This window comes from Eleutherodactylus coqui, chromosome 12 (assembly GCF_035609145.1).
Source record: "Eleutherodactylus coqui strain aEleCoq1 chromosome 12, aEleCoq1.hap1, whole genome shotgun sequence".
In the NCBI taxonomy this organism is placed as follows: Eukaryota; Metazoa; Chordata; class Amphibia; order Anura; family Eleutherodactylidae; genus Eleutherodactylus; species Eleutherodactylus coqui.
The window spans coordinates 79232965-79260379 of NC_089848.1; the positions used below are offsets into that span (position 1 = coordinate 79232965).

At 46.2% G+C, this 27415-nt stretch overlaps 1 protein-coding gene across 2 annotated transcripts; it reads right to left on the reverse strand.

The window, feature by feature from the left end:
* SEC22C (SEC22 homolog C, vesicle trafficking protein) lies at positions 1-27415 on the reverse strand. 2 transcript variants are annotated; one of them, XM_066584489.1, is made up of 8 exons: positions 27131-27415; positions 23351-23469; positions 19680-19891; positions 14671-14834; positions 12249-12404; positions 10173-10291; positions 7838-7903; positions 1-3895 (listed from the first exon to the last, which is right to left on the reverse strand). In XM_066584489.1, the coding sequence occupies exons 3-8, from the start codon at positions 19853-19855 to the stop codon at positions 3695-3697; spliced, it is 882 nt and encodes a 293-aa protein (XP_066440586.1). In that variant the 5' UTR covers positions 19856-19891; positions 23351-23469; positions 27131-27415; the 3' UTR covers positions 1-3694. The 2 variants fall into 2 exon arrangements, with proteins under 2 accessions (XP_066440586.1, XP_066440587.1); XM_066584490.1 differs by having other exon boundaries at positions 10173-10288; positions 27131-27414.

Consider the following 27415-nt stretch of genomic DNA (forward strand, 5'->3'; position numbering starts at 1 on the left):
GTAAAATTCATTTATTGCATGTATAAAATCGTCATTTCATCACAGAGGAAATAAATGCGTTATTATAAAAAAGTGGGACATAGCGGACATGGGGGGTATAATAGGCACAACATGAGCCTAAAGGACCAGAAACCATAAAATTATAGCGTTCCCACAATGCACTGCTCACAAACAACCTGTTCAGCTTTAGGCCGTATACGCATGGCCGAGATTCTTTGGCGTGACTCGCATGGCACAGCACACATATACTCCGTCCGTGTACTGCGTGATGTGCGAAATGCCACACACTACATGTGCTACTCTTGTACAAAACTCACGCAGAAATACGACATGCCATTGGTCCGAGTGAAAAATAACTTGTGCGAAAGAACCCATCCAAATGAAGGGGTTATTTTTCGGCACGCGTTCTGCCCTTCTCAGACACGTACAAAACTCATGTGCGAATAGCATCCGTGGAAATACGACCTTAGTTGTGAAAAGAAAAATAAACCATCCCTTAAATCAAGAATGCAGATTTCGGATATACTGAGTCAGGGTACACAGCTGTGCATATACATGTAGAGAGCTGTGGGTCCTGATTATAACACCATCTAGAAGCACCCCTTTGTTTACATGACAGGGGAAAGACTCCCACATTAAATACTGGGACTCAAGCCGATTTACACAGAAAGAATCTTTCAAATGATTGAAAGATTGACAGTTTTAGCGACCATTTTGCATAAAGTGCTAATGGACACTAATGTCCATTAACACTTTATTATCTTAATTTGCATGTAAAGGGGCCTCCGGGAGCTGTTTGGAGAGCACAGCATGTGGTCTGACCTCTGCACACAGCTCCTTTGCTCTCGCATGGGCTGTCGGCAGAATACAATATAATCTCCCACAGCCCATGGAGAACACAGAGAACACAGCATGCGGTATGTGTTATCTCTCTCCGGGTGAAGGAACAGCTGTGATTTTTTTTAATTCCATTGCTTTTGAACTGCTGAAGAAGTCATAAATGACTCCCACAGCAATTTAAGGGTTAAGATCTGGGGGCACAAGAGACCCTCTGCTGCTAATCCAACATTTCTGCAAGTTTTTCTTATACACATTGACCTGGAAAATTACACAGCATCTTGTGATTCTTAATCAAAGGGACAGTATATTTAGAAAATGAGAGAGGTTTTAAAAAACATTTTGAGAAAATTATTTAAAAATGGTATATTTGTGGTTTATTTAGAAATAATTAAAAAATATAAAATGCTGAAATATTGCAGTATTTATATTACCCACTAGATGTCAGCAGAGCAGAATATAGCTTAATATGGAAGTAGCAATGGCACTGGGTCTGGTAGCGGATCCTCTACTCACTGCCTTCCCCTATTAGCCAGTGTAGACATGCTAGAGATTACCTCACTCTGGAGCAGAAGTGATAGTCATGGCCATGAGGAGGCGCTATACATAGCACAGGCTGGCTGCAGTTATCCTGCAGAAGAGAGGAACCCTGCTTCCAAGCCCTGTCATATTATATGCTGCCTGTATGACTCTCCATCACGCTGATGGCACATATCATATAGCAAGGTTAGGTTAAAAGGGCTCTCATAGCACCCAAATCACAGTCCGTGGTCCGTATTGCTATAGCCCGACCCAGGCTATGTGTCACTTCAAAGGGCCGTTTTACACGAGCCGAGAAATCATGCAGATTACCGTGATCTGTGAAAATTAGAGATGAGCGAACACGTTCGGCTCCGCCCCTTTTTCGCCCGAACACCGAACTTTGCGAACACTTCAGTGTTCGGGCGAAAAAGTTCGGGGGCCGCCGTGGCAGCGCGGGGGGGTGCGGCGGGGAGTGGGGGGGAGAGGGAGAGAGAGAGGGCTCCCCCCTGTTCCCCGCTACTGCCGCCCGCGCCGCCGCGCATCTCCCCGCCCCCCGGCGGCACCCGGACACTTACGCGCGAACACTGCAGTGTTCGGCAAAGCCGGTGTCCGGGTGCGGATGTGTCCGTAACGGACACGTTCGCTCATCCCTAGTGAAAATCTGAACAATTGTCGTTCAGTGTAAAAGCAATTTAAAAGACATGCACCGACTGAACGACGAATGATTCATTCGTCATTCAGTTTGTGAAGGCTTAAAAAGCATATGACGAATCAGCATGTGTATACAAGCCAACAAGTTCTTGGGCGGCCTGTCCTCCTACCTCCATTGACCTTTCCCAGTCTGAGTATCTTGCTATCACTAAGACCCCATTTACACCTAAAGATAAACACTCAAAACTCACTCAAGCGATAGTTTGAGTGACAGTTTTAAGCGATCATCTTTGCATACTTTATTGTAGCTAATTAGCTACTATAGAGCTATGCAGGCAGAGCGGGACACAGTCCCGTCCACTAATACAACAATACAGCTGTTTTGCATAAGCAAACAGCTGTATTCTTTTCCACTCTTACTGCCAGTGTCCCCGCTGTGAATTCACAGCAGGACACAGGCACAGAGAATCTTATCAGCGCAGCCAGCTGATAACAGCCTGTTCCGCTGATAACAGCTGATTGCTCAATTCTAGAAAGCTAGAATTCAGTGATCAGTATGTCCCTGCATTTAGACAGAACAAGATTCGTTCAAAAGACAGTTTTGAGCGATTTTTAAGTGATTCTCGTTGTGTCTAAAAGGGCCTTTAAGGTAAGATAGTTTAGTTGGACTTCTTTAGTTGGTGATTCTCGATGTCCACGGGATACCCAACAATCTTTTCCAACAGCAGAACTGAAAGGTGTCAATCTTTCTTTCGTCTTCTTGATTATCCAGGTCTCGCAGCCATAGGTAGCTATGGGGAAGACAACTGAACTGACTAGCCTATCTGGCCACTGGTAAATTTATCTGGACGGGGATTAGATTGATCTGGGCATTTTACCCCTACCGGGCTTTGATGCTCCTTTGGCAGAAAATACCTAATATGAATGGTAACTATGGATCTTCGTAATCCCACAGAACAAACTGCAGTACTTTATGGGAACTCAGCTTACCGGTTCAGGTTCATGAATGATGGTGAATACTAACAGCCGGACTGTGAATGCCGTCCAGTCCGGAAAGGACTTGTATGTCCGCACATCCAGCCTGGCTTTGACTCCTTTTCAGTAGGGCCTTCAGAGATCCGAGCTTCCAGTTTACTCTCTGGTTCACTTGATGGGTGATCCCAGTACCAGCGATACCCAGTGCCCCAACAGGTGGGTGGCAGCAGCTGACAATATACTTTCAAAGGTTGTTGTGCTGTATACTATGAAGTGATGTTCCTTTTTGGATGTCTACTAATTACTCGCTGGTGTCAGCCTCATGGTGACCATATAATGCATAAATGGTTTGCCTTAATTCATTATGCAGTTTTTCAGGAATAGTTGGACCACCCACAGACCTTACATTGTCAGCCGATGCCAGTGAGATCTGCCTACAAAAATCTATGGCCAGCTTAAGACTATAGAGTGACTCACGACACAATACATAGAGGCATGAAATACTATAAAGAGGAATACTGCCCCCCGATGATCATAAGATAAAACACAGAATAATGACCTTCAGTGGAAACACAGGACAGCGCCCCCTAGTGGTCCTATTTAGAATGTCTGAGTGCACTAAGTGACTGGAAGGTTTTCTTGTACTTTCATTTATACAAAATACTTAAATAATCTTCATTATAAATAAGAGTCCGATCGGGGCTCATCGTTACACCCCACAGTCACTGCGCCTGTCCGCAGGTCTCCGAGTCACGATCTGCACCGCAGACAGGAACGCCACGAAGACATGGAAGCTTATCTGCCACAGGTTGCGCAGTCCGTACAAATACACGTTACACAGGCCGATCACTACCAGCAGTCCCCAGGACTTTAGTTTCCGGGCCGGACAGTAGAAAAGATACAGGTAACACTGGAATAAGAAAAGATCACATTGTGACATTGTATTAAAGGGACGTTCGTTCTAACATGCATCATATCTCCACTCGCTGTGCTGCTGAAAGTCATGTTTATGCTCACTGTTATCAGCCATTTCAATATGACTGTATTGACAGGAAGTGTGGAAACCTCCACAAGTTATCCCCTATGCCGATTGCTGCGGGTCTCATCACGGAGACCTCCGCTGGGTCCTGTGTACCCCCTCTGCCCATCACTTCTCCTACCCACAGTGACGTCTGTATGAATGGAGCGCTGGCCGAACATGCACAGTCAGTGCATCACTTATTTAAATGGGGCTGATGGAAATACCGGAGTACTTGCCACTCAGCTATCTCTACAGTCCCATTGAAAGTGAAGGGAGTGTTAGTATGCTTGCATGGTCAGCACTCCATTCAGTATCCTCACTATGAGGGCTGTAGTAACTCCGCAGTGAAGAGGATGGGATACACAGGGCCACTATTCTCAAGATCAGTGAGGGTCTTAGTGGCGAGAGTCCCAATGATCAACAAGTCAACTTATAATCTTGGTAGAACTCCTTTAATCTGGCCATACACATTAGTTGCATACTACCTGCACACAGCCATTTCAGTGGGACTGACTGGTCATCCAATCTGTGTGGGGCTGTCTGGACTTTCCTCTTGATGGCAAGTGTAGGGGAAAAGAAAGGTCAGGCATGTGAAGGCCCATTTAGACCAGTGTTCCCCAACTCCAATCCTCGGGGACTGCCATGTTTTCAGGATTTCCTCAGTGTTGCACAGGTGATGTAATTATTGTCGGTGCCTCAGACATTACCACAGGTGTTCTTACCATAGGATATCCTGAAAACATGACTTGCTGGTGGTCTCTGAGGACTGAAGTTGGGGACCCCTGATTTAGACACAACGATTCTCACTCAAAAGTTGCTCATCTTCCATCTTTTGAGTGATAATTGTTATGTGCATTTACACGGCAAGATGATCGCTTAAAATTCGCTCAAACGGCAGTTTGAGTGACAGTTTTGAGCGTTCACTTTGCATAAGCTGTTAAGTAGCTAATTAGCTACTTAACAGCTTATTAGTGTGTAAATGAAGCTCACGCTCTATACAGAAGACAAGCGGGACCACAATCTTCTGTATACAGCTGTTCTCTTCTTGGAGCACTCAGCAGGTATACAGCTGAGCGCTCCGAGCGTGGTATGCAGAAGACAAGCGGAGCCGCTTGTCTTCTGCATACAGATGTTTTCTTCTCGAAGCCCTCAGCTGTATACCAGCTGTGCGCTCCGAGCAGGATATGCAGTAGACAAGCGAGAGCGCTTGTCTTCTGCATACAGATTTTGTCTTCTCGGAGCGCTCAGATGGTATACAGCAGAGCGCTCCAAGCGCAAAAGAGAAGTTGAACCGCTTGTCTTCTGCATACCTGTGATTTGTTCTCCGTGTGGGATACCAGCTGAAACAATAGTATTAAGCAAGCTAAAAGTCAGTGATCAGCGAAAAGTGCATGAAACGTGCACGATGGCCGTGCGTTTAGACACAATGATTAGCACTCAAAATATGGCTTTTGAGCGACTTCTGAGTGAGAATCGTTGTGTCTAAATGGGCCTTTAGATTTCAACATACTTGTCCTTTTTGTTCTGGGGGAGATAAGCTGCCGTCAGAGGAGTCTAGCAGCTGCTCTTCTTTCTACATCCAAAACACATGTGCACTCCACCGAACCCAGCCTGCATGTGACAGGGGGTGTTGGACGAGATAGCTGTCAGCTGAACGAGCATTCAGGCGACAGATAACTAAGAGGCGCATTCACACTGCTCTTTGGTGTATGTCCCAGGTTCTGTCCTGGGGTTGCGTCTGAATCTCTAGAAGAGGGAATTACGTAGAACCCTGTGATGGAACCATAGGCTTCCATTAATCAAATGGAGATCAAGGGTGCTGTCAGAGTAGTGGAATATTTGTGCAATACGCACCACAAGATGCAGCTTAATCTGCCCTTATGGAAGTCTGCTCTAAAACCACACGAAGATCTGTGGACTGTGATTGTTCCCAGTGAGAGAAACCAAGTAATCTTGTAGGTATGATACCTCTTAATGGCTAACAATACATGATGTTATAACGAGCTTTCAGACCTGTCCTGGTCCTTCCTCAGGCATAATGGAACAAATCTAAAGACGTATCTACTATAACACATGATCACATGGGAGTACCAAACCCCCTTTTTTCATTTTATCTGTGTATTTTGATGTATTTTCAATTCTGTATTAAAATCTGCACATGTGCCCACAGATTTTGATGCAGAGAGGTCATCAAATAGTTAATCGCTAGGGACCAGCCTCACAGGATACCCCGCAATCACCTGATCGCCTGGCCCAACTGCCAGTCCAGAGGGCTAATCTTGTGTCATAGTCGACTTGACTGGAAGTACCCTAGCTGACTTCACTCACAATCAAATTAATGGGAGCTGAATCAGCTATTACACCTCCGTATCTGTCCCTGATGTCAGGACAGAAGTGCAATAGCTGCTTCAGCTCCCATTAATTTCAATGAGAGTAAAGCCAACTAGGTCACTTTCAGTCCCTATGATGGATTTTTGGCCCTGTGCACTGACCAGGCGATCGCTGGAAATCCTGTGCAGCGGGTCCCCAGGGATTACCTATTCTATGGAAAGGTCATCAATAGTTTTTTGCCCAAAATACTCCTTTAGGACCCCTGTCCATGGGCGTTGCAGTATCCCACGGCGAATCTCCACCACGGGAGCCGCCGCCCGGGAGCAGGAGTCGGCAGACGGATTTCCGCTGTCAGCTTATCTGACAGATTGGCTGACCGCGGAGAATCGCAGCAATTAGCAGCATGCTGCGATTTGCCGGCCGCAAGCGGAGAATCGCAATGATTCTCTGCTCATGGACAGGGGGCCGGCGCTTTCCGTAGCAACGCTATGGAAAGCTTCAGACGGCATTATTCGCCGGAATCACACCCGTAGACAGGGGGCCTTAACCCTTTCCAATACAATTCGTATGCTGGTTTTCCTAGGGGGCTTACTCTTTTTCTGCTGTTATACAATGGCGCTATATGCTGGCTAAAGCCAGTACTGCATGAGGTGACATGTTGGATAGGCTTCGACAGCAGAGAGGCTGGCAATATACAGTAAGAGAACCCCGACGAACGTCTTCCAACATCGGAGCTGTACAGCCTTAAATCATATATTGTCTTCAGAGGTCAGACAGTGGATTGGAAAGGGTTAATCATTGTATAACAGACTTTGTGTTCCATCAATTCCTTGCCACTTTCTAGATATCCACTTTGCTGTCATTGAGTGGGAACAACATTATTGTTTCCATCCAGAAGCAGAAAACCTGGCCTGACCTTACCCTTCTCACCACTGAGGGTTTGTTACAATTGTATCTAGTTCAGATAAACCTTTGTAAGATAAATACTATGGTCTCCATATATGTGAAATGCATCGATACATTGTAACAAACTATCAGGAAAGGAGAGAGGCTGTGAAAAGTATTAGGTAGGTCTGTACCAGATGCCATTAATTGACAGAAAGTAGTATATTTTCCACCATCTTAAAAAGGGGTAATCTCTTCTTGCCCAGGGCTGGCATATTGCTAGGCTGCCACCACTTCATGATCAGTGAGGCTCTGACCTCTGGGAACCTTACAGGTAGAGAGAATGAAGGACTTACAGTCCTGATTAGTGCTATGTCCCCTTCATTTGGTGTGCAGCCATACCTCCTGACCCCCATATACATGCATACTTGGCATATTTTCATGAAATCCAGTATGCCCAATCCTTATTTAACCTAACATCTGCCATTGGGGGGCACTATTGTGATAGTACATTAGATAGTCCTCTGATCCCACCAAAAATCAGTGGGTTCCACCAACTTGCATTTAATGTGTATGGCCACCTGTAACATCTAGTAAATGTCATTTTCTTCTCACCTGTAAGATGCTTGCAGAAAAAGCTGTGAGAAAAGCCAGAACTCTTCCTGCATTTTCATATCCGTCCTTGAAAGAGAAGAAGAAAGCATCCTATGACTCCATTACTGCTAATCTCTTACGGAGACAGATTGCTTTATATCAGCAGACGCATCAATAATTGCACTAAGTGATTGGGTGTGATCAACAGCCGCTGGGTGGGGAAGATGACAAAACAACCTCTCCACTGATTGGTCAAAGGGGATCATGTGATTCTTTCATTGTAAAGATTCTTCCATTGACCCTTCTCAGAGGTACATTAGTTCAGGACCCCATATAGGTTGGAATTCAGTAAGTCTGTCTACACCCCTCAAGTGCTATAAGTACGTCTGAATGATCTCTATGACACATAACTATAAACCTTTGCAGACTCTACGCCGGAGATACATGGTGGCAGCCATTGGGTATTGCCAGTGTCATCATGTTGGTGACACCAGCTCCTGCGTTCTCCGACCATACCGCTGCTACGGTGCTGGGTAATATCCTGCTACAATACAGCAAACAGCCCAAAGCTAAGTAGAGAAGGCCAATGAGAGGCCGATGCAAATGGTCCCGTGCAAGAACATGGCATGAGCCCTCATTCTCCAATTACTCATCCTCATCGATCACCTCCCTCATGGCTCTCTAGAAAATAACCAGTGTGCCTATCCGCTGGTAATTCTGAGTTATGGGAGTCATTATGTTGTGGCGGGCCCCATTGTCCAGCTAGGCTCCAGAGCAGCTGAGTAGGTTAGTCATATGGAGTATAATATTTCCAACTGTGAGGGCAAATGAATGGTGACATCACAGTCTGATTATGTCACTTCTTAAGTACGGAGCACATTCTTAAAAGTCTTTTCCAGGGAAATGATATTGATGATTAATCCTCAGGATAGGTCAGCATTAGTTGATCGTCTGGAGTCCACCACTCTGGACCCTGGCCGATCAGCTGACTGCGATCCCATTGTCAGTGCTCCAATACACAGGGGTCAGAGCAGAAGCAGTTAGTTCTGACCCCTGTGTATTGGCCGGTGCTTGTAATTGCAGGCTGGAGTCTCATTAATTTTAATGACAGCTGTGCCTGCAATTACGACTGCTGGCCACTACACAGGGGTTAGAGCCAACTGATTCTGCTCCGACCCCTGTGTACTGTGGCGCTGACAGGTGCCCAATCGGTTGACTGGCTGAGATCCACCACTTGAGACCCCAGCCGGTAAACTGATTGGTCATCAATAGTATTTGCCTGGAAAACCCTTTAAATACTGGAGAGGCTCCCTCTAGGTATAGCATCACGGTATAGCGTATGGATAGTTACAGAATCTGTTTAGGAGGCACAAGATGATAGAAACTACAATATCTAATGTCTAAATGCTGGTTCTTAACATGAACAGAAATCAATACTCATGAAATCCATCAGACATCAGCAATCTATGACTAAAGGCCCATTTAGACACTATGATTATCGCTCAAAATTCGCTCAAAAGCCGTCTTTGGAGTGGTAATCGTTGTGTCTAACTGCACTGACATCGTGCAGTTTTCATTAAGCCATCGCTGATCGTTGTCTTTCAGTATGCTGAAAGACAACAATCAGCCTTATCAGGAGTTCACAGTGGGATACAGATGATACTATTGTTTCAGCTGTATCCCGCTCCCTGAACACAGACGGGGTATGAAGAACACAGCATTCCAGCTGTGTTCTTCATACTCAACACGGAGCGCACAGCTATATAACAACTGTGAACAGCCGGGGTATAAAGAACACAGCGGTCAAGCTGTGTTCTGCATACCCTGCTCGGAGCACTCAGATGTATAACAGCCGGTCGCTCCGAGCAGAGAACAGCTGGATGCAGAAGACAAGCGGCTCCGCTTGTCTTCTGCATACCCCTCTCAGAGCGCTCAGCTGTATACCAGCTAAGCACTCTCAGCAGAGAACAGCTGGATGCAGAAGACAAGCGGCCCCACTTGTCTTCTGTATACCCCGCTTGGAGCGCAAAAGTGATCACACAACGATTATCGCTCAACAGTCGCTCAAAAGACATCTTTTGAGCGATAATCGTTGTCTCTAAGCCAGGCTTAATGTCATTTATCAGGGAAGATGTGTTCTAGGTTAGTGACAGGAACCTGGAACAGTCGCAAATAATCCAGAACTCACTAGGGGAGTCAGAAGCTGCATGGAAGAGACCCACGAGATGCACATTTCTCCAGGCCACACTGGTTATATCCTTATGGAGTCTCAATGTAACGTTTGGGTCTCTTTCATATTCCCCAATACCAGAAGCATGAGACATGTCACTGTTACCTAGCATAAGACCCCGTTTACCTGGAATGAGTTCTCAGCCAGGTGGACCCCTCGGATGAGGCTCAGAGCGCCACACATGATGTTCAGAGTCAGCGACAGGATTCCTAGCGCGCTCACTGGGCTCATTTTGTGATTGGCTGCTGGGAAGAAGTAAAATGGAGATTAGGTAAATGCTACAATTATCACTTAGAAAGATAATTACTGCACCATACAGATGTCTGCTCCTGGCCACCACTAGAGGGAGCTCAGTGCACATGGATTTATAAAACTTATTCTGAACGCTATGCGAATTATATACATTTTCGCCTAACTCTTTTTCTGCTTTTCTCACCATATTGACAATTTTTGCCTGTTGACAGCAAATGGAAGCATTCTTGATAAATCCCATAAACCATGCAATGCTAACACGGCTCAGAGTGTGTTACACCAAATCCAGTCTGGTCCCAAAGATTATATTTACTAGAGAAATGTAGACAGTAGTTGGCGACTGAGGTCCCCGTTTTCATACCATGTCACAGGACTTTTTTTGACAGTTTTTTTTACTTTTCGATGTCAGCCATATCTGGGACAAATTCTGTTACCTATAACCCCTAATATTTCAAGTTTCCTTATATACTCGATAAAAGGGTATTTGAGCCCGAAGCATTGCCTGATGTCGACCTGCATGAAAGAGTGCCACCAAACGCAGCGGAGAGAATAGTGCTGCTGATGCGTTTAGCGCCCAGAGGATTGTCTATACCAGACATGTAGAGTCGAGTCACATTATCACGACCAACAGCTGATATCCAGAGTAACCGCCGTGTGCCGCAGGGACATCAGCTAGACGGGTCGGGGGTGACTCAGGAAGGTGCTGGTAGGTGGTCTCGGGTATGAAGAGCCATGGTGACTGCATCCAACAGTTGCTGGAGGTTCATGGAAGAGGATCCATAGAGCGAACATGATAATCGAGGTGGACCCACAGATGCTCAATTGGGTTGAAGTCTGGGGAATTAGGGTCAGGGAAGTACTTGGAAGTCTTGATCATGCTCTTCCAACCATTGCCGGACATTTCTAGCTGTGTGACATGCCACATTGCCTTACTGTAAGATTCCATTTGCACCAGGGAGGACAATCAGTATGTATGGGTGTACATGATCTGTAAGGATGGATTCATAATCGGCTCAAAGTGTCTTCCACATGGATGACCAGTCCAGAGAATGATACAAACCATTGCCCAGACCATAAAGCAGCCACCAGCTTGTGTTCTTCCAGCAACGGTTGCAGGGTGTTTGTTCTCTGATGTTTCTCACCTGACACGCCAACATCCATCCGTTCGATGAAGCAGAAAACAGCACTGATCGGAGAAGACAACCCTTTACCAATCAGCGGTGGTCCAATTCCGATACTGCCGTGCAAATCAAAGCCTTTTCTTCCAATGTACCGTTGTTAGCGCAGATGCAGTGACCATCCGTCTGCTTCGGAGCCCCATACACAGTTGGCTGAACTGTTTTAGACACGTCTGGTGGCCCCCTGGTTTACTTTCATGGTGAGCTGCTCCATTGTAGCGTATCGGTCGTCCCTCGTGCATCTTCATAGCCGACCTTCACCTCTCACACCAGTGGCACGTGGTGCTCCGTGTCAGATATTCCCATAGGTGCTATTTGTCCGCTCACTATACACTTTCGCCACAGCAGTTCACAAACTGCGCTGTTGGAGAAATACCGCCACCCTCGGCCCAAAAGCCAATAATCACCCTTTCTTGCATCTCTAATAAATTGCCCTTTTTACCCATAACCACAATAAGTGATATGTGAGCAGATGGCCTCTCCCATACCTTATATGCCCAAACCAGCCCACGACACGTCACTTCATTCATGGACGCTGCTGACGACAAGGGGGGGTTATATTATATATATATATATATATATATAAATAATGTGACTCAAGTGTGTAGTAATAACAAACCCTCAGCTGTGAGAAGTATTAGGTATGCAGAAGTTTTCAGCCTCTAAACAAGATGCATCCATTCACTGACAGCAAGCTCAAATTCAGTAAGAAGCTGAAACAAAGTATTATTTATTTACATAAAACTGGATCGGCCCGCTATGTCCTTCCTACCTGGGCTCACGTGTGTTGCTATGTGCCCATTTGCAATGCCGTTGGCCTCTGCTACCTCCTCGAGCCTGACAGCGACAGGTGTGGCGCTGGGATTCAGGTGGATTGGTGGGCTGGCACCATAATTAAAGTTGTGTTTCACGCGTTGTATGACGCTATCTGCAATAGACAGGCAAAAGGGGGAAAAATGAGAAAATGTAGACAAGTGGTTTCTCCCATGAGCTACATCCTCTATAAATACTCACCTGTCATCTGGTCTGACCTTAGGGCAACTGGTCTGAGGTCTGGGCTTATTTAGGGCTTTGGTTTGGGGTTCGTATTTATTTAAGGTCTCTGGTCTGGGGTCTATACTAGCTTAAAGGGTCAGGAATATATTTAGTGGCCTTGTTTGGGGTCTGAATTTGGGGGGTAGTCTGGGTGTGAATTTCTTAGGGTCTGTATATTTGTAGGGGGATTGGTCAGACATCTCTTGATTTTAGGCTGGATTCACAGGAACGTATATCGGCTCGGTTTTCATGCCGAGCCGATATACGGTGTCCTCATCTGCGGGGGGGGGGGGGGGAGGATGGAAGAGCCAGGAGCAGGAACTGAGCTCCCGCCCCCTCTCTGCACTATTTGCAATGAAAGGAGGCGGGACGAGGTGGGGCTAAATTCTGAGAATTAGCCCCGCCCCGTCCCACCTCTCCCCATTGCAAATAGTGCAGAGAGGCAGAGAGGAGGCAGAGAGGGGGCGGGAGCTCAGTTCCTGCTTCTGGCTCTTCCATCCCCCCCCCCCCCCCCCTGCAGAGAGAGACAACGTATATCGGCTCGGCGTGAAAACCGAGCCGATATACGTTCGTATAAATCCAGCCTTAGGCTGCAAAGAAAGGCGTGCATTATGGGTAATGGAAATTGTATTCGGAGCATGCCCTAAATCAGTGTTTCCCAGCTCCAGTCTTCAAGGCACCCCAACAGGTCATGTTTTTAGGATCTCCTCTAGTAAGAACACCTGTGGCGAGGTCTGAGGCATTCACAAGAATTATATCACCTGTGCAATACTGAGGAAATCCTGAAAACACGACCTGTTGGGGTGCCTTGAGGACCGAAGTTGGGAAATGCTGCCCTAAATAAATGGGCAGCATGAGGCGCTTTACATATCAGTTTTCAGAATCTCTCTGATGTTCTAAGTAAAGCTTTATGAGGAGGGACTCCTTGGGTTTTATCTAGAATCTCCTATATTGTGATGTACAGCAGAAGTAGCGTAGTACCATGTTAGCTATTTAACGCCACACTGATTTCTGGCTAACATGGCACTTCACTACTTTAGCTGTACATCATGACTATGAAAGGCACCCCAATGTACCCTATATTGTAATATTTGGATACAGCACCCTCTGGTGAGGACACCGTGTAATACAATCTCCCAGTGCATTGAAAGTCTAAACTTTGGTGAATCTTCATTTGCACAAGGATTGCATTTTTAATAAATATCTAATAAACTTAACCCTTTGCAATCCAATTTTGGATTCAGGGTTTCCTAGGGGGCTTTCTTTTTCTGCCATTATACAATGGCGCCGTCTGCTGGCTAGAGCCAGTACTGCGGTATGTGACATGCTGGAGAGGCCCTTGACAGCAGAGCGGCTAGTAATATACAGTAAGAATACCCGGACGGACGTCTTCCGACATCGGAGCTGTACAGCCTTCAATCAGAATGTCTTCAGACGTCAGACAGTGGATTGGAAAGGGTTGATTTACTAAAACTGCTCCATTCACAAGCCGGAGCTAATCAAGGAATTTCCAGTACCTGGGACCCTCATCTGCAGAATACCAGCCTCCGTCTGCAGCGCTGGGAGAGCAAATAAAGACAATTTTATTTTCTGAATCTGCTCTGTAATATAACCTGAAACTGAGGGAATAGATGTTTTTTAACCCCTCGCCAACCATGCGATTCCCTAATATTCATCAGTCAAAATATACAGGATGCATAAGAGCATTATTGCCAATAGCGCTGATAACAGAACTTGCAAATGTTGCCCCCTGCTTGGAGAAGTTTGAGCTTCCACTGAACTCCATAACTTTTCTTTATGGTCAGCAGATGGCCATATAGCTGCCTGCATGGCCCAAAAGTTGCCAAGGTGCCTAATACCAAGGACTTTTCCTCTAGATGGGACTTACTGCCACCCTGTGAATTGAACAACTGGCTGTTTGGCCTCTCCGTGCCTGAAGGCGATACCTGTGGTGTGGAGACCCTTTGGTAAAAATATAGTTATCAAAGGTGCATTGAAACCTTCACTTTCGTGGGTTTTTTTCTACTTATCAATGCTGATCTGATAATCCGGAATACTTTATAATCTGATATTGGAATTCATTGGTGGCAGATTAAAGGATTTTTCTGCACAGACTTGCCAGATTATAAGTACAAGAGCATCAATCATTCTTGACTTACCAAACTCCAGGAAGGCATACGGTCTGGATGCCAGGGCTATGGCGGTGCTATTGTACAAGGAGGAGAACTCCCAGTTGAGCTCCTCTAGGAAGGAGAATGCTGTGGTTGACTGGTAGCTGCTGGAGCAGATAGTCAGAGAGGAAATGTCACCTGCTGAGCAGAAGCTGGGGAGACAGCAAACATGTGAGCGAGCAGAAAGGAGAGGGACATATATTATATTACATATACAAACACATCGCCTTGGACCTAGAATGTATTAGGCAAGTGCCTGCGTGGCAATTCCCTAATAGGATATTCTTATACTGCCCTTCTGATTTCACTCCTTGGATTCCCTGTTCTGGAACTCTCAAGCGGTTGGAAGCCTTTGATGTTCCTGAGCTCCTTGGTGCCCCATGATGCTACACATCCCCATAGTGTTATGTGATGCCCCCTTTTGAGGGGAAACTACATCATATTTTGAGAACTTGCCTTTACTAGCACTGGGGAGGCAGGAACACCAAAGCCTTATGAATGTTCTTTATAGCTGGTGCTTGCAAGTTTTAATATATCACAGTAGGGGTTTACACTTCCAACTTGACAGTAAACTGGTACACTAATAAACAAGTGTCCATCTGGACTCTAACTACACCTGGCCCTAACTCAGGGGCCTAGTGCCATCATATTTCACATCATCAAAACCAAAGTCCATTACTAATACTCGCTGCAGTACGGAGGGCGTCTCTTCTCTCACAGACTGGGTGGCAGAATCCCAGGAGTTCTAAACCAGGTGACAGTCGTCCCGTGTAAATGGGGCATTAAACGATTTGCAGGAGCGGCTGTCGTCACCGCTAGTTGTTCGCATTCATCGCTCACTTCTGGTTGACTTCTCGCTCAGTGCTTCACATTCTAGGTGAAACACTAAGCAGGGAGCGTTTAAACGCAGCAAGAAGTGAGAGAACCAGCTCTGATTTTTATGCTGGTTGAAACTGGGCGACAAATGAAAAGTAAACAAAAAGCGCACAATGGCCTTGTATTTAGACGTAACGATTATCGCGCATTTTTGTTCGTTTGAATGAATTTTTACATGTAAATGGTTCTTTTCTGCTAAGAGACTACCCCCTCCCTTCTCCTACAACAACTTTTTTCAGGCGCCTCTTGATTAGCCAGTAAAGGTTAATATAGACCTTCCCTGAGCCCACTAGTGGTCATTTTCGGTACTGTATAATTTTTTTTCTGTTGCAATACACAGATGATTTAAGATGCCGCTGTATGGGGGCTTGTTTTGTGGCAGGATGAGTTGAAGTACATATAATTTATTGATTAAAGTTGTTTTTCACGTCACCAATATTGATGACCTAGAATAGATCACCCATATTTGATCAGTGGGGGTCCGCCACTCAAAGCCCCCACGATCAGCTGTTTGAAGAGACCACAGCACACACCAGACACAGCTATACATTTTGTAGATGCAGTTTCTGGTATAGCAACACAATCCAATTTACTCTTATAAATGTTAAAGGGACTTTCCAGGCTGCGCCGGCTGTAAGTATTGGGATACACCGGGGTTGGAGCGGAAGCCACTACTCCAACCCCTGTGTAGTGACCGGATTACATAATTGCAGCTGCATCACTGGAAGCTGCGCCTGCACTTACGAGCGCTGGCCACTACACCGAGGTTGGAGCAGTGGCTTCCGTTCCAACCCTGGTGTATCCCGATGTAACAGGCCAAAGTATACACCGAGTCCGGAATATAAAGAGGGCCTAGGCTAGATTACACCCCCGGGAATGTTACGGCCTAGGCCAATTTATACCCCCTCAGGCCGGATTATACCCCCATGATAACAGTAGTGTTGAGTTAAGAATATTGTTTGTTCCTGCCATAACTTATGAAGGCAGGTTATACTTGTGTGTTTGTGCGTGTATTTGCAGGCACAAAATCTGCACGCACAATACACGGAGAATAGAGCCCATTTGACTTCAGTGAGTTTGTTCTCATGAGCGTGTTTTGCGTGCACAAAGAAAACGCAGCATGTTCTATTTTTGTGCACATTTGCACACCAAATGCCCCATAGATGTCTATAGGATGTGCGCAAATACACAAGAGGATGCGTGAAACACTGCGCAAAACCGCAGGAAAAAAGAACACATCTGGACCTCATTAAGCTAAATAGCCCTTTAATTCACGGAGAGGTGGTGTTGCGCGCGCATGTGAACTACATCATTATTAAAGCGCCATAAATTAAATCTATTACATAATTATAAACATGAACTATATGAGTTACAAACTGGTAAAGAGGGAAGGAGGACCCTGCCTGCTCACCGGTCGGACAATCCCTTTAAAGGCCCTTTTACATGGGACTACTTGTTGCGCGCAGATACCCAAAAGATCGCTCTGGTGCTTTACACAGGAACAAGCATCGCTAGTGAATGGAGGCGGAGCGGCAGGAAATCGTTTCAGCCCGCCGCCTTCAACCACAGTAAACAGGCAGTGGCTCATAAGTGAATGACTGCCTGTTCACATGGGCTGATGCATCATTCAGTTTTCAGCATGCACAAACTGAACGATGACCGATTTCTCATTGGTCGTCCAGTTGGGGCGCACATTTACATTGAGCGATAGTCGTTCCGATTTCCACTGGATGAGGGAGTTTGAACGATTTATTGGCCTGTGTAATATGGCCCTTAGATTAGTTCTCAGTGTGGCTTCAGATGAGCGTATGCGCAAACACAACCGCCTCAGCGCAACGTATTTGGGCAGTGACTGAGGTTGATTTATGTGCGTATCAGTGCATAGTAAGGTACTTTTTTGTACACGTAGGGCCGGTTCATATGCGCGTGCGACACTCCTCTGCCCAGACTTAAAAGGCTATTTAGCCTAATGATATGTTCTTCTCACTGCAGTTTTGCGCAGCATATTACATTGCGCATGCATTTATGCAAATACGCAGAAAGATAGAGCAGGACTTATTTTTTTGCTCACGACCAAAATGCTCGCAAATCGACATCAATGTATTATCCTGTATTGTGCACATATCTTGCATGTGCAAAAAACGCATGCAGATATGTCCGTCTGAGGGTGAAGTCACACGAACGTATATTGGCTCGGTTTTTACGCCGAGCCGATATACATTGTCCTCGTGTGCAGAGGGGGGAGGATGGAAGAGCCAGGAGCAGGAATTGAGCCCCCGGCCCCCTCTCCGCCTCCTCTCCGCCCCTCTGCACTATTTGTAATGGGAAGAGGCGGGGCGGGGCTAAGTGCCGAGAATTAGCCCCGGCCCCGTCCCACCTTTCCCCATTGCAAATAGTGCAGAGGGGCAGAGAGGAGGCAGAGAGGGGGGCGGGAGCTCAGTTCCTGCACTTGGCTCTTCCATCCTCCCCCCCCCCCCACACCCTGCACACGAGGACAACGTATATCGGCTCGGCGTGAAAACCGAGCCAATATACGTTCGTGTGACTTCACCCTGAAGCTGCGCTTATTGTGAATTAAGTGTTCTGGGGAGTCTTCTAGAGGCCCATTTAGACCGGACGAGTGTCGGGCAAACGATGCCCTTACTTATCCCCACACGTACTTGCTCTCGTGCACCTGCACAGGAGCTAGTATCGCTAGCTCACAGCGGGGAGGCTGGAGGAGATTTCTCTCCTCGCGCTCCCCGCCCCTCTCTATTCACTTAACATAGCGGTCATCCAGTACTGACCGCTCAGCGTTCAGCTCATCGTCCAGCTGCATAAAATTCTGAACGCTAATCATTCAGTGTAAATAGCAGCCGTTCAGTAGTGAACAGCCGCTGTGTTAAGTTAATGGAGAGAGGCTGGGGAGCGCAAGGAGAGAAATGTCCTCCAGCCGCCCCATTCCCCTGCTGGCCACCCTGTGAGCGAGCCAGCGATACTAGCTGCCATGCAACAGCACGAGAGCAAGTGTATGCAGGGACGAGTGTCGGGCATCGTTTGCCCGATGCCCGTTAGAGGGGTATATTCTGGCCTAGGCTATTTTACACCCCCGGGTATAGTTTGTCCTAGGCCATAATATACCCAGGGTACAATCTAGCCTAGGCCCTTTTAACTCCGGGTATATTTCGGAGAGGGGGTTAATTTGGCCTATTACAGCTGGCGCTGCCTGAAAAACCTGTTTAAGGAGTTTTATATGCAAAGTTCACGAGAAAGTTGCAGAAGTGTTCATTATACATGGATTAAAAGAACACTTTAGGCAAAATGTGTGCACTATGTTCTGCCAGGTACAGAGCCTGAGGGCGGCTCAGCATGGCAGGCTTTCAAACACCACCACAGAATCCCTGCCATGCTCTGCCTGCTCAGGTGCAGCATTGGGCATTACACGGGGTAAGAGGTTTACCTGAAATCTTACTTTATTTGTAGAATGAACAATTCTGAAACAATTTTTATAGCTGTTTCTCGCCTTTCCTAAATATCTGCTTATTTCAGTGAATGGAAACCTTTTTGCTTCCATTTAGAGGCAGAACACCTGTACAAGCCTAAGGCTGGGTTATCACTGGGCAGATTCCGGGTGGAAATCTCGTAGTTTGGCCGCAGCGAAAAAATGCGAGATTTCCACCGGGAAACCGCTGCTTCAAAAAGCTGCAGGCTTTGAAGCGGCCTGGCCGCACGCTTTTCCGCTGCGGCCGGCGCTCCCATAGGGGAGCAGCGGAAGAAAAAAACAAATTGAACATGCTGCGGCCAGCAAATCCGCGCCGCAGCATTGGCTTCTGCCGGCTTTGCCACGGTGGATTCGCCATCCCGTGTGGACGAGATTTCTGAGAAATCTCGTCCATGTGGCTGTCCAATCCCAAGATTAGCGGCTGCAGGTGGATTTGCCGTGGCGAAATTCCGGACGAAATTTCCACAGCAAATCCGCGCACTGTGAACCCAGCCTAATACTCATCAAAGCTGACAGCTTGTTGCAATGTATTTAGTCTAGACAACCATCTGTGTGTCTGGGGGGAAAATGGACCCTGGACCCTAAAGCTAGATCACAGAAAACAATGATATTACAGATGGTCTGGGGGCACTGGACTCACTGTATGCTCAGGTCGCACACCCTGGCAGTGCCCCTGGCTGGCTGCTGACACAGGTTCACACATAACCTTCTTAGCCATTTTTTGCACTCCAGGACTTGCTTGTTCGGGTGGAAATCTGTGGAAGCCGAGAGTGGGAGACCATCCTGCAGCCTCACAATGCAGGCGTAGAGGATCATGGGTAGTCACTGCTGTCCGACTCATGAAGTCGGCATCTACAAACATGGAATAATAAAGATTTCAGTATAGATTAGCTATTTTACAGATAATATATAGAATTAATCTAATTTAAAAGTTAAATTGGTTTAAAGCTTGTATTATACCCCAGAGCTGCACTCACTATTCTGCTAGTGGAGTCACTGTGTACATACATTACATTACGTATTCTCTACTGATCCAGAGTTACATCTTGTATTATACTCCAGAGCTGCACTCACTATTCTGCTGCTGGAGTCACTGTGTACATACATTACATTATTAGTCCTGTACTGATCCTGAGTTACATCCTTTATTATACTCCAGAGCTGCTACACTTACTATTCTGCTGGTGGAGTCGCTGTGTACATGCATTACATTACTTATTCTCTACTGATCCAGAGTTACATCTTGTATTATACTCCAGAGCTGCACTCACTATTCTGCTGGTGGAGTCACTGTGTACATACATTACATTACTTATCCTGTACTGATCCTGAGGGACATCCTGTATTATACTCCAAAGCTGTACTCACTGTTCTGCTGGTGGAGTCACTGTGTACATACATTACAATACTTATCCTGTACTGATCCTGAGTTACATCCTGTATTATACTCCAGAGCTGTACTCACTATTCTGCTGGTGGAGTCACTGTGTACATACATTACATTACTTATCTTGTACTTATTCTGAGTTACATCCTGTATTATACTCCAGAGCTGCACTCACTATTCTGCTGGTGGAGTCACTATGTACATACATCACTTATCCTGTACTGATCCTGAGTTACATCCTGTATTATACTCCAGAGCTGCACTCACTATTCTGCTGGTGGAGTCACTGTGTACATACAGAACATTACTTATCCTGTACTGATCCTCAGTTATAGCCTGTATTATACTCCAGAGCTGCACTCACTATTCTGCTGCTGGAGTCACTGTGTACATACATTACTTATCCTGTACTGATCCTGAGTTACATGCTGTATTATACTCCAGAGCTGCACTCACTATTCTGCTGGTGGAGTCGCTGTGTACATACATTACATTATTAGTCCTGTACTGCTCCTGAGTTACATCCTGTATTATACTTCAGAGCTGCACTCACTATTCTGCTAGTGGAGTCACTGTGTACATACATTACATTATTAGTCCTGTACTGCTCCTGAGTTACATCCTGTATTATACTCCAGAGCTGCACTCACTATTCTGCTGGTGGAGTCGCTGTGTACATAACATTACTTATCCTGTACTGATCCTGAGTTACATCTTGTATTATACTCCAAAGCTGCACTCACTATTCTGCTGGTGGAGTCACTGTGTACATACATTACATTACTTATCCTGTACTGATCCTGAGTTACATCCTGTATTATACCCCAGAGCTGCACTCACTATTCTGCTGGTGAAGTCACTGTGTACATACATTACATTACTTATCTCGTATTGATCCTGAGTTACATCCTGTATTATACTCCAGGGCTGCACTCACTATTCTGCTGGTGGAGTCGCTGTGTACATTACATTACTTATCCTGTACTGATCCTGAGTTATATCTTGTATTATACCCCAGAGCTGCACTCACTGTTCTGCTGGTGGAGTCACTGTGTACATACATTACTTATCCTGTACTGAGCCTGAGTTACATCCTGTATTATACCCCAGAGCTGCGCTCTCTGTTCTGCTGGTAAGGTCCCAGTATACATAATGAATAAGCTAAATGAATACTTGTCAAAGGAACACCGAAATGGTGTCCATTTAACAGTGAAAGTTTCAGTTTGTGCGTTCCATCCATGCCAATCTCTGCACCTGTGACGCAACACCCAATCAGAATCCGACAGTGCGTACAAAAACACTGTATGAATGCTCTCTTAGGCGGAGTTTACACAGGGCGGATTTGCTGCAGAATTTCCCTGCAGAATCTCGCTGCAGCAAATCTGCCTGCGGCTGCTAATACTGGGATTAGCCAGTCACGTGGACGAGATTTGTCAAAAATCTCGTCCACACGGGACGGACAATCCATCGTGGCAAAGCCGGCGCTGCGGCACGGATACCCAGTACGCAGCATGTCATTTCTTTTTTTTTTCCCGTTGCGGCCTCGCTCCTCTCTATGGGAGAGCCGTCTGCAATAGAAAAGCATGCGGCGAAGCGGTGAAACTGTCCCGTGGGAACCCAGCATTAGCATGCGTTCACACATAGTTGATTGGCTGAGGATTTTAGTGCAAATCTGCAGCAGATTTTACCCTTTCGATTGCATTCAAAACTGAAGGGGTGAAATCTGCACCAAAATCGGCATCAAAGCAGCTAGGGTGCGTTCACACAGGCCACAGATGCTGCAGAACCTCAGGAGCAGAATTTTCCTGCAGAAAATCTGCAGCATTTACAGTACGAGCCGTGTGGATGAGATTTTAAGAGATTTTAAGAGATTTTAAGTCCGGAACATGGATTTACCATATTATTCTGTCAGATAGCGGCTTGAGAAAGACCATTTTGGTCGAAACGTTGTCTACACTTCTGACTATGGAATAATAAAAGCTCTTTGTATTAAGAAGCTATTCTGCACCTGTTTATGCTGCCACACTTTGGTATACTCCTATGGACTTTGAAGTTGAAGGTTCACAACTTCTTGGATGGCTGTGCATCTATCATAAAGTTTTAAAAATCCCCCCCCCCCCCCCTCCCCCCAGATTTGGGATTGGTTGTGAGTACTGCTGAATATTTCAATATTGTAAGAGAAACAAAACCATTGATCAGGATTCTCGCATGCTAGAAAAGATAGGGCACTTTTTTTTTCAAACTGGCACACACTAGTCCCTCCAAAAAACCCTGGTTCATGCGCTAATACACTCCATAGCGGCGAGCGTATAAGTGCCCAGGTGTTTTTTTCCTGAATCAGTGAAGAAATTGAACTGTGGGGCAGAATTTATATCCACAACATGTCAATTTTAACAGTTGATGTGGTGCAGAGAATGTGCTGATTTTTGCAATCCACAGCGAATCCACAACAGTAGCTGCGGATCTGGAGAGCGGATTGCCACAGCCGATCTTCAGCTCCGATGATTTGCAGTAAAATAGGCATCAAATGTATGCCCGGTGTGGCACAGAGTGTTAAGGCAGCAGGAATGCAGTCCTAAGCTCTCGCTCACGACCTGAAGGTTGTGGGTTCAATCTCTCGCATGGTTCAGGTAGCCGGCTCAAGGTCGACTCAGCCTTCCAACGTCAGTAAAATGAGTATCCAGCTTGTAGGGGTAAAATATGACAGAGGAAGGCAATGGCAAACCACCCCTGCATGATGGTGATGATGTGATGTCACCCTAGGAGTCAGTCATAACTCTGTGCTTGCACCAGGGGACTTTACCTTTACCTAGGCAACAGTAGCCATGGATTTAAAAGTGTTTTTTTGCCCATGGAAATGTTTCAGATTTACGGGATAGCAAATCTGCCCAGTGTGAACATGGCCAGAGTGAGAGAGAATTTACCTGCAGTGCCCAGGACAGAAGGTTGGTCCAGAGTCGGGGTCTTCCAGTGGGGGAGATTCGGACAACTGCAGGCCAACCCAACAGAGCAGAAATGAAAGTTTTACCCTCTGTATGCGGATCTAGGATTTAATGACAGCTGCATGTTACTATGTGGTAAAGAAAACAATACCTAAATGTACTTTGTAGGAACGCCCCTTTTCTCTGTACTATATGTGATTTCCGCAGAATCTGAAGCATATTGGAAAAACCCTGTGGATTCTAAAGCCACAGAATACCTATTTGTGCTGCGGATTTTAACCTTTAAAGCTATACCGCCTGCAAGTGATTTGCACCAGCTTGAGGTTGTGGGGGTGGTTCTAGTTTTCTTGAATTGAGTAATGAACTTTTATCAGCGGTGCAGGCTGATTATCACAGTCGGCAGCGCTGATAAGATTCTTTCAGCTCGGTAGTTCACAGAGGGACACAAGCTGTAATCACAGAGAATACAGCTGTTTGCTTATGCAGAACAGCTGTATTGTTCGCCGAGTGATGGCTGTGGTGTACCGCTCCACCTGCATAGCTCTTTAGTAGCTACTTAGCTACTGTAGACTATGCAAAGATGTTTGCTCAAAACTGTCACTCAGACTGTTTGAGCGACTTTTGAGCGATCATCTGTCAGTGTAAATGGGGTCTGAGTTATTGTCATGAACAGAACAGCTAGCCCCCTGTGAGTTTTATTTGCCAGAAAAACGTGCAGCCGGCTTCCATTATAGTCAATGGTAGCCATCCGTCACGCGATACTTCCACTGTGAGCACAGCGGAAGTATTGCGCAATTATGCGTCACCGACCACTGCTTACGCATCATGCGCTGCACTGCGCATGCGCGCCGGACATGACTCTTGCAGCGGATCCGGAGAGGTGAGTTTGGGGTCTTTGTGGCGCACTGTGTCGGACTCCGCTGCAATATTCCGCTGGCAGGGTCCGTCACGGCCGTGGGCAGGAGGCCTTAGGTGGGCCAGTAGTGCCAGACACTAAGGTTTGTCCTATATATGTACACACTGCACTTCTATGTACACAATATATACACAGTACATCACTAATCACTAACGGCCACTTGTCCGTGAATATGTATGTTTGTGTGTGCTTCTCATGCGCCACCCCTGGTGATGTCATTGTCCCGCCTCCTAGTGACATCATCGCAGGTCCTGCAGCGTATATAAAAGACAGAGCCTGACCGACCGACAAAAGAACAACACAGTTAGGGCTCTTGGAAGGGAAGGACAAAAATAACAAAATGAGAATACAACTAAGCCGTTATTATCTCAGACACAACTCAGCGGTCCTGACAGAAGACACCGACCTGCCACCACCACAGACATCCAGGGGGGCTGAAGGACCTGCAGTAACGTCACTGCTGGGGGAGGGGCATTGGGCAGTTTGGTAAAAGAGATCTGGTGGACTGAAAGACCTGCGGAGACGTCACTGCTGTGGGAGGAACCATTGTGCAGTTTGGTAGAAAGTGCTGTATACTAGATAAGCCGACAGCAGTCACCAAGACCTGTGATGATGCCAGCATCATGTGATCACCTGTGTTGGTGGAGTCAGGAATCACATAACCATGGGCTGATCACTGTATCCAGGAGTCTGCTGAGCTGGTGATGTCTGGAAATCAGCATGGATGTACCATAGCTGTGTGTGTGTGTGTGATATGTGTGATATGTATGAAATGTGTGAATCAGAATGGATGTAGTAGAGCTGTGTGTGTAATGTCTGGCGTCAGGATGGATGTAGTAGAGTTGTGTGTGTAATGTGCTGTGTGTCTGATGTGTGGGGTCAGGATGGATGTAGCAAAGCTGTGTGTATAATGTGAGGGGTCAGCAGGCATGTAGTAGAGCTGTGTGTGTAATGTGTGGGGTCAGCAGGCATGTAGTAGAGCTGTGTGTAATGTGTGGGAATTAGGATGGATGTAGTAGAGCTGTGTGTGTGATGTGTGAGGATCATAATTGTTGTACCATGTGGCAGAGCTGTGTGGCGCATTAGTGGAGTCAGGAATCACATAACCATGGGCTGATCACTGTATCCAGGAGTCTGCTGAGCTGGTGATGTCTGGAAATCAGCATGGATGTACCACAGCTGTGTGTGTGTGTGTGTGTGTGTGTGATATGTGTGAATCAGGATGGATGTAGTAGAGCTGTATGTGTAATGTGCTGTGTGTGTAATGTGTGGGGTCAGGATGCATGTATTAGAGCTGTGTGTGTAATGTCTGGCATCAGGATGGATGTAGTAGAGTTGTGTGTGTAATGTGCTGTGTGTTTGATGTGTGGGGTCAGGATGGATGTAGCAAAGCTGTGTGTATGATGTGTGGGGTCAGGATGGATGTAGCAAAGCTGTGTGTATGATGTGTGGGGTCAGGATGGATGTAGCAAAGCTGTGTGTATAATGTGTGGGGTCAGCATGCATGTAGTAGAGCTGTGTGTTATGTGTGGGGTCAGGATGGATGTAGTCACACCACCTTCTAGAAGTGTAATTTGTGCCAATCTACTGGTATATGTTGAACCTTTGCTGAAGTTACAGTAAACGGACATTACCGACCTTTAACGGTTTGTCCAGAAAGTATCCCTGTGTGTGGACTAAGTTACTTACTTCACTGAGATTTACCATAGAGGACAGACTGGTGGCGTCACGAATGACAAGAAGATTGCAAGTAGCTTCTGGTTACATTTTCCCTGTGATCTTCCCTAGCAGTATCTTGGACAGGTTACAAGCTACCCTCAGGAAAGGAGAAGGTAGCATCACCGTGACAAGGCCCGTATCTACCCCGCCATCTCATCGGCTGTGAACCCGCTCTTTGGATGCTGCAATGGTGCCACTTGTCTCTGGATGGTGGACAACGAACAGTTGGAGTTGCTCGTCCTTGTTGGACGATCAGACGATCCTCTCTACTGGTGGTCTGTCGAAGGTATCCTGAGCCCGGTCGCCTTGTGTGCCCTCATGCATCCACTGGTTCCAACACCTCCTAACAGTCTGGTCAGAACGGCACGGTGGTGGCAATTCATTGATACGACCATCCAGCTTCTCACATCCCAATAATGTGCCCCCTCTCAGACTATTGTAACGGGGGGAAACCTCTTCTCTGCATCGTAGAGGCGTCTAGTGGTCAATAAGCTCTACACAAGCGGAAGAAGAGGTCACTACACACAAGGAGCCTCCAAGAGTCTTTTATAGGCCAAGGGGGGGGGGGGGGACGACCACTTTTAGGGCCTCCGGTGACAAGACCATTCATGTAAGAACTCCACAACTCTAATCATTTGCATATCTGCTTGAGATGTAACAGCATGCCGGGTTTTGCAGCAAAATGACAACTTCCTTCTAGGCACTGGATTTATTTCGACAAAGAGTATATATACAGTACAGCACTAATATATACGCAGTACTGAACTAATATAAACTGTATATGCAGTATAAGCACAGCACTGATTTATACACAATGTACACAGTATATCACTGATATATACCGTGTACACACAGCTCAGATACTATATATACAGTGTATGCACAACACCGATACAAAGTATAGTACTGATATACACACAATGTATACATAGTACAGTACTGATATATACCGAGTATACACAGCTCAAATACTATATATACAGTGTATGCACAGCACCGATACAAAGCATAGTACTGATATACACACAATGTATACATAGTACAGTACTGATATATACACACTATAATATATACAATAAATTGGGCAGGTGGTGGGTGCAGTGTGACGTCACTAGAGCTCCCCCTACCTGTCAGTCCGGGGGTTACAGAACACTCCAGGTGTAAGAGCTGTGCAGACAAATCAGGACACCAATATCCCGGCCAGGCCATAGCCACTCACTACGCCTGTGCAAAGAAGTAGGTCCTCTCTTAAAGGAGCAACATAGTCTAGTATTCTTAAAAGGGCGATCCCTTGAGCTACAGCCGTACAGAATAGGAACATAATTTCTTTTTGTTGGCCATTAAAAGGTATCATATCTACCAGCTTATTTTGTTTCTCTTACTGAGAACGGTAACATTGTATAGGATCAGAT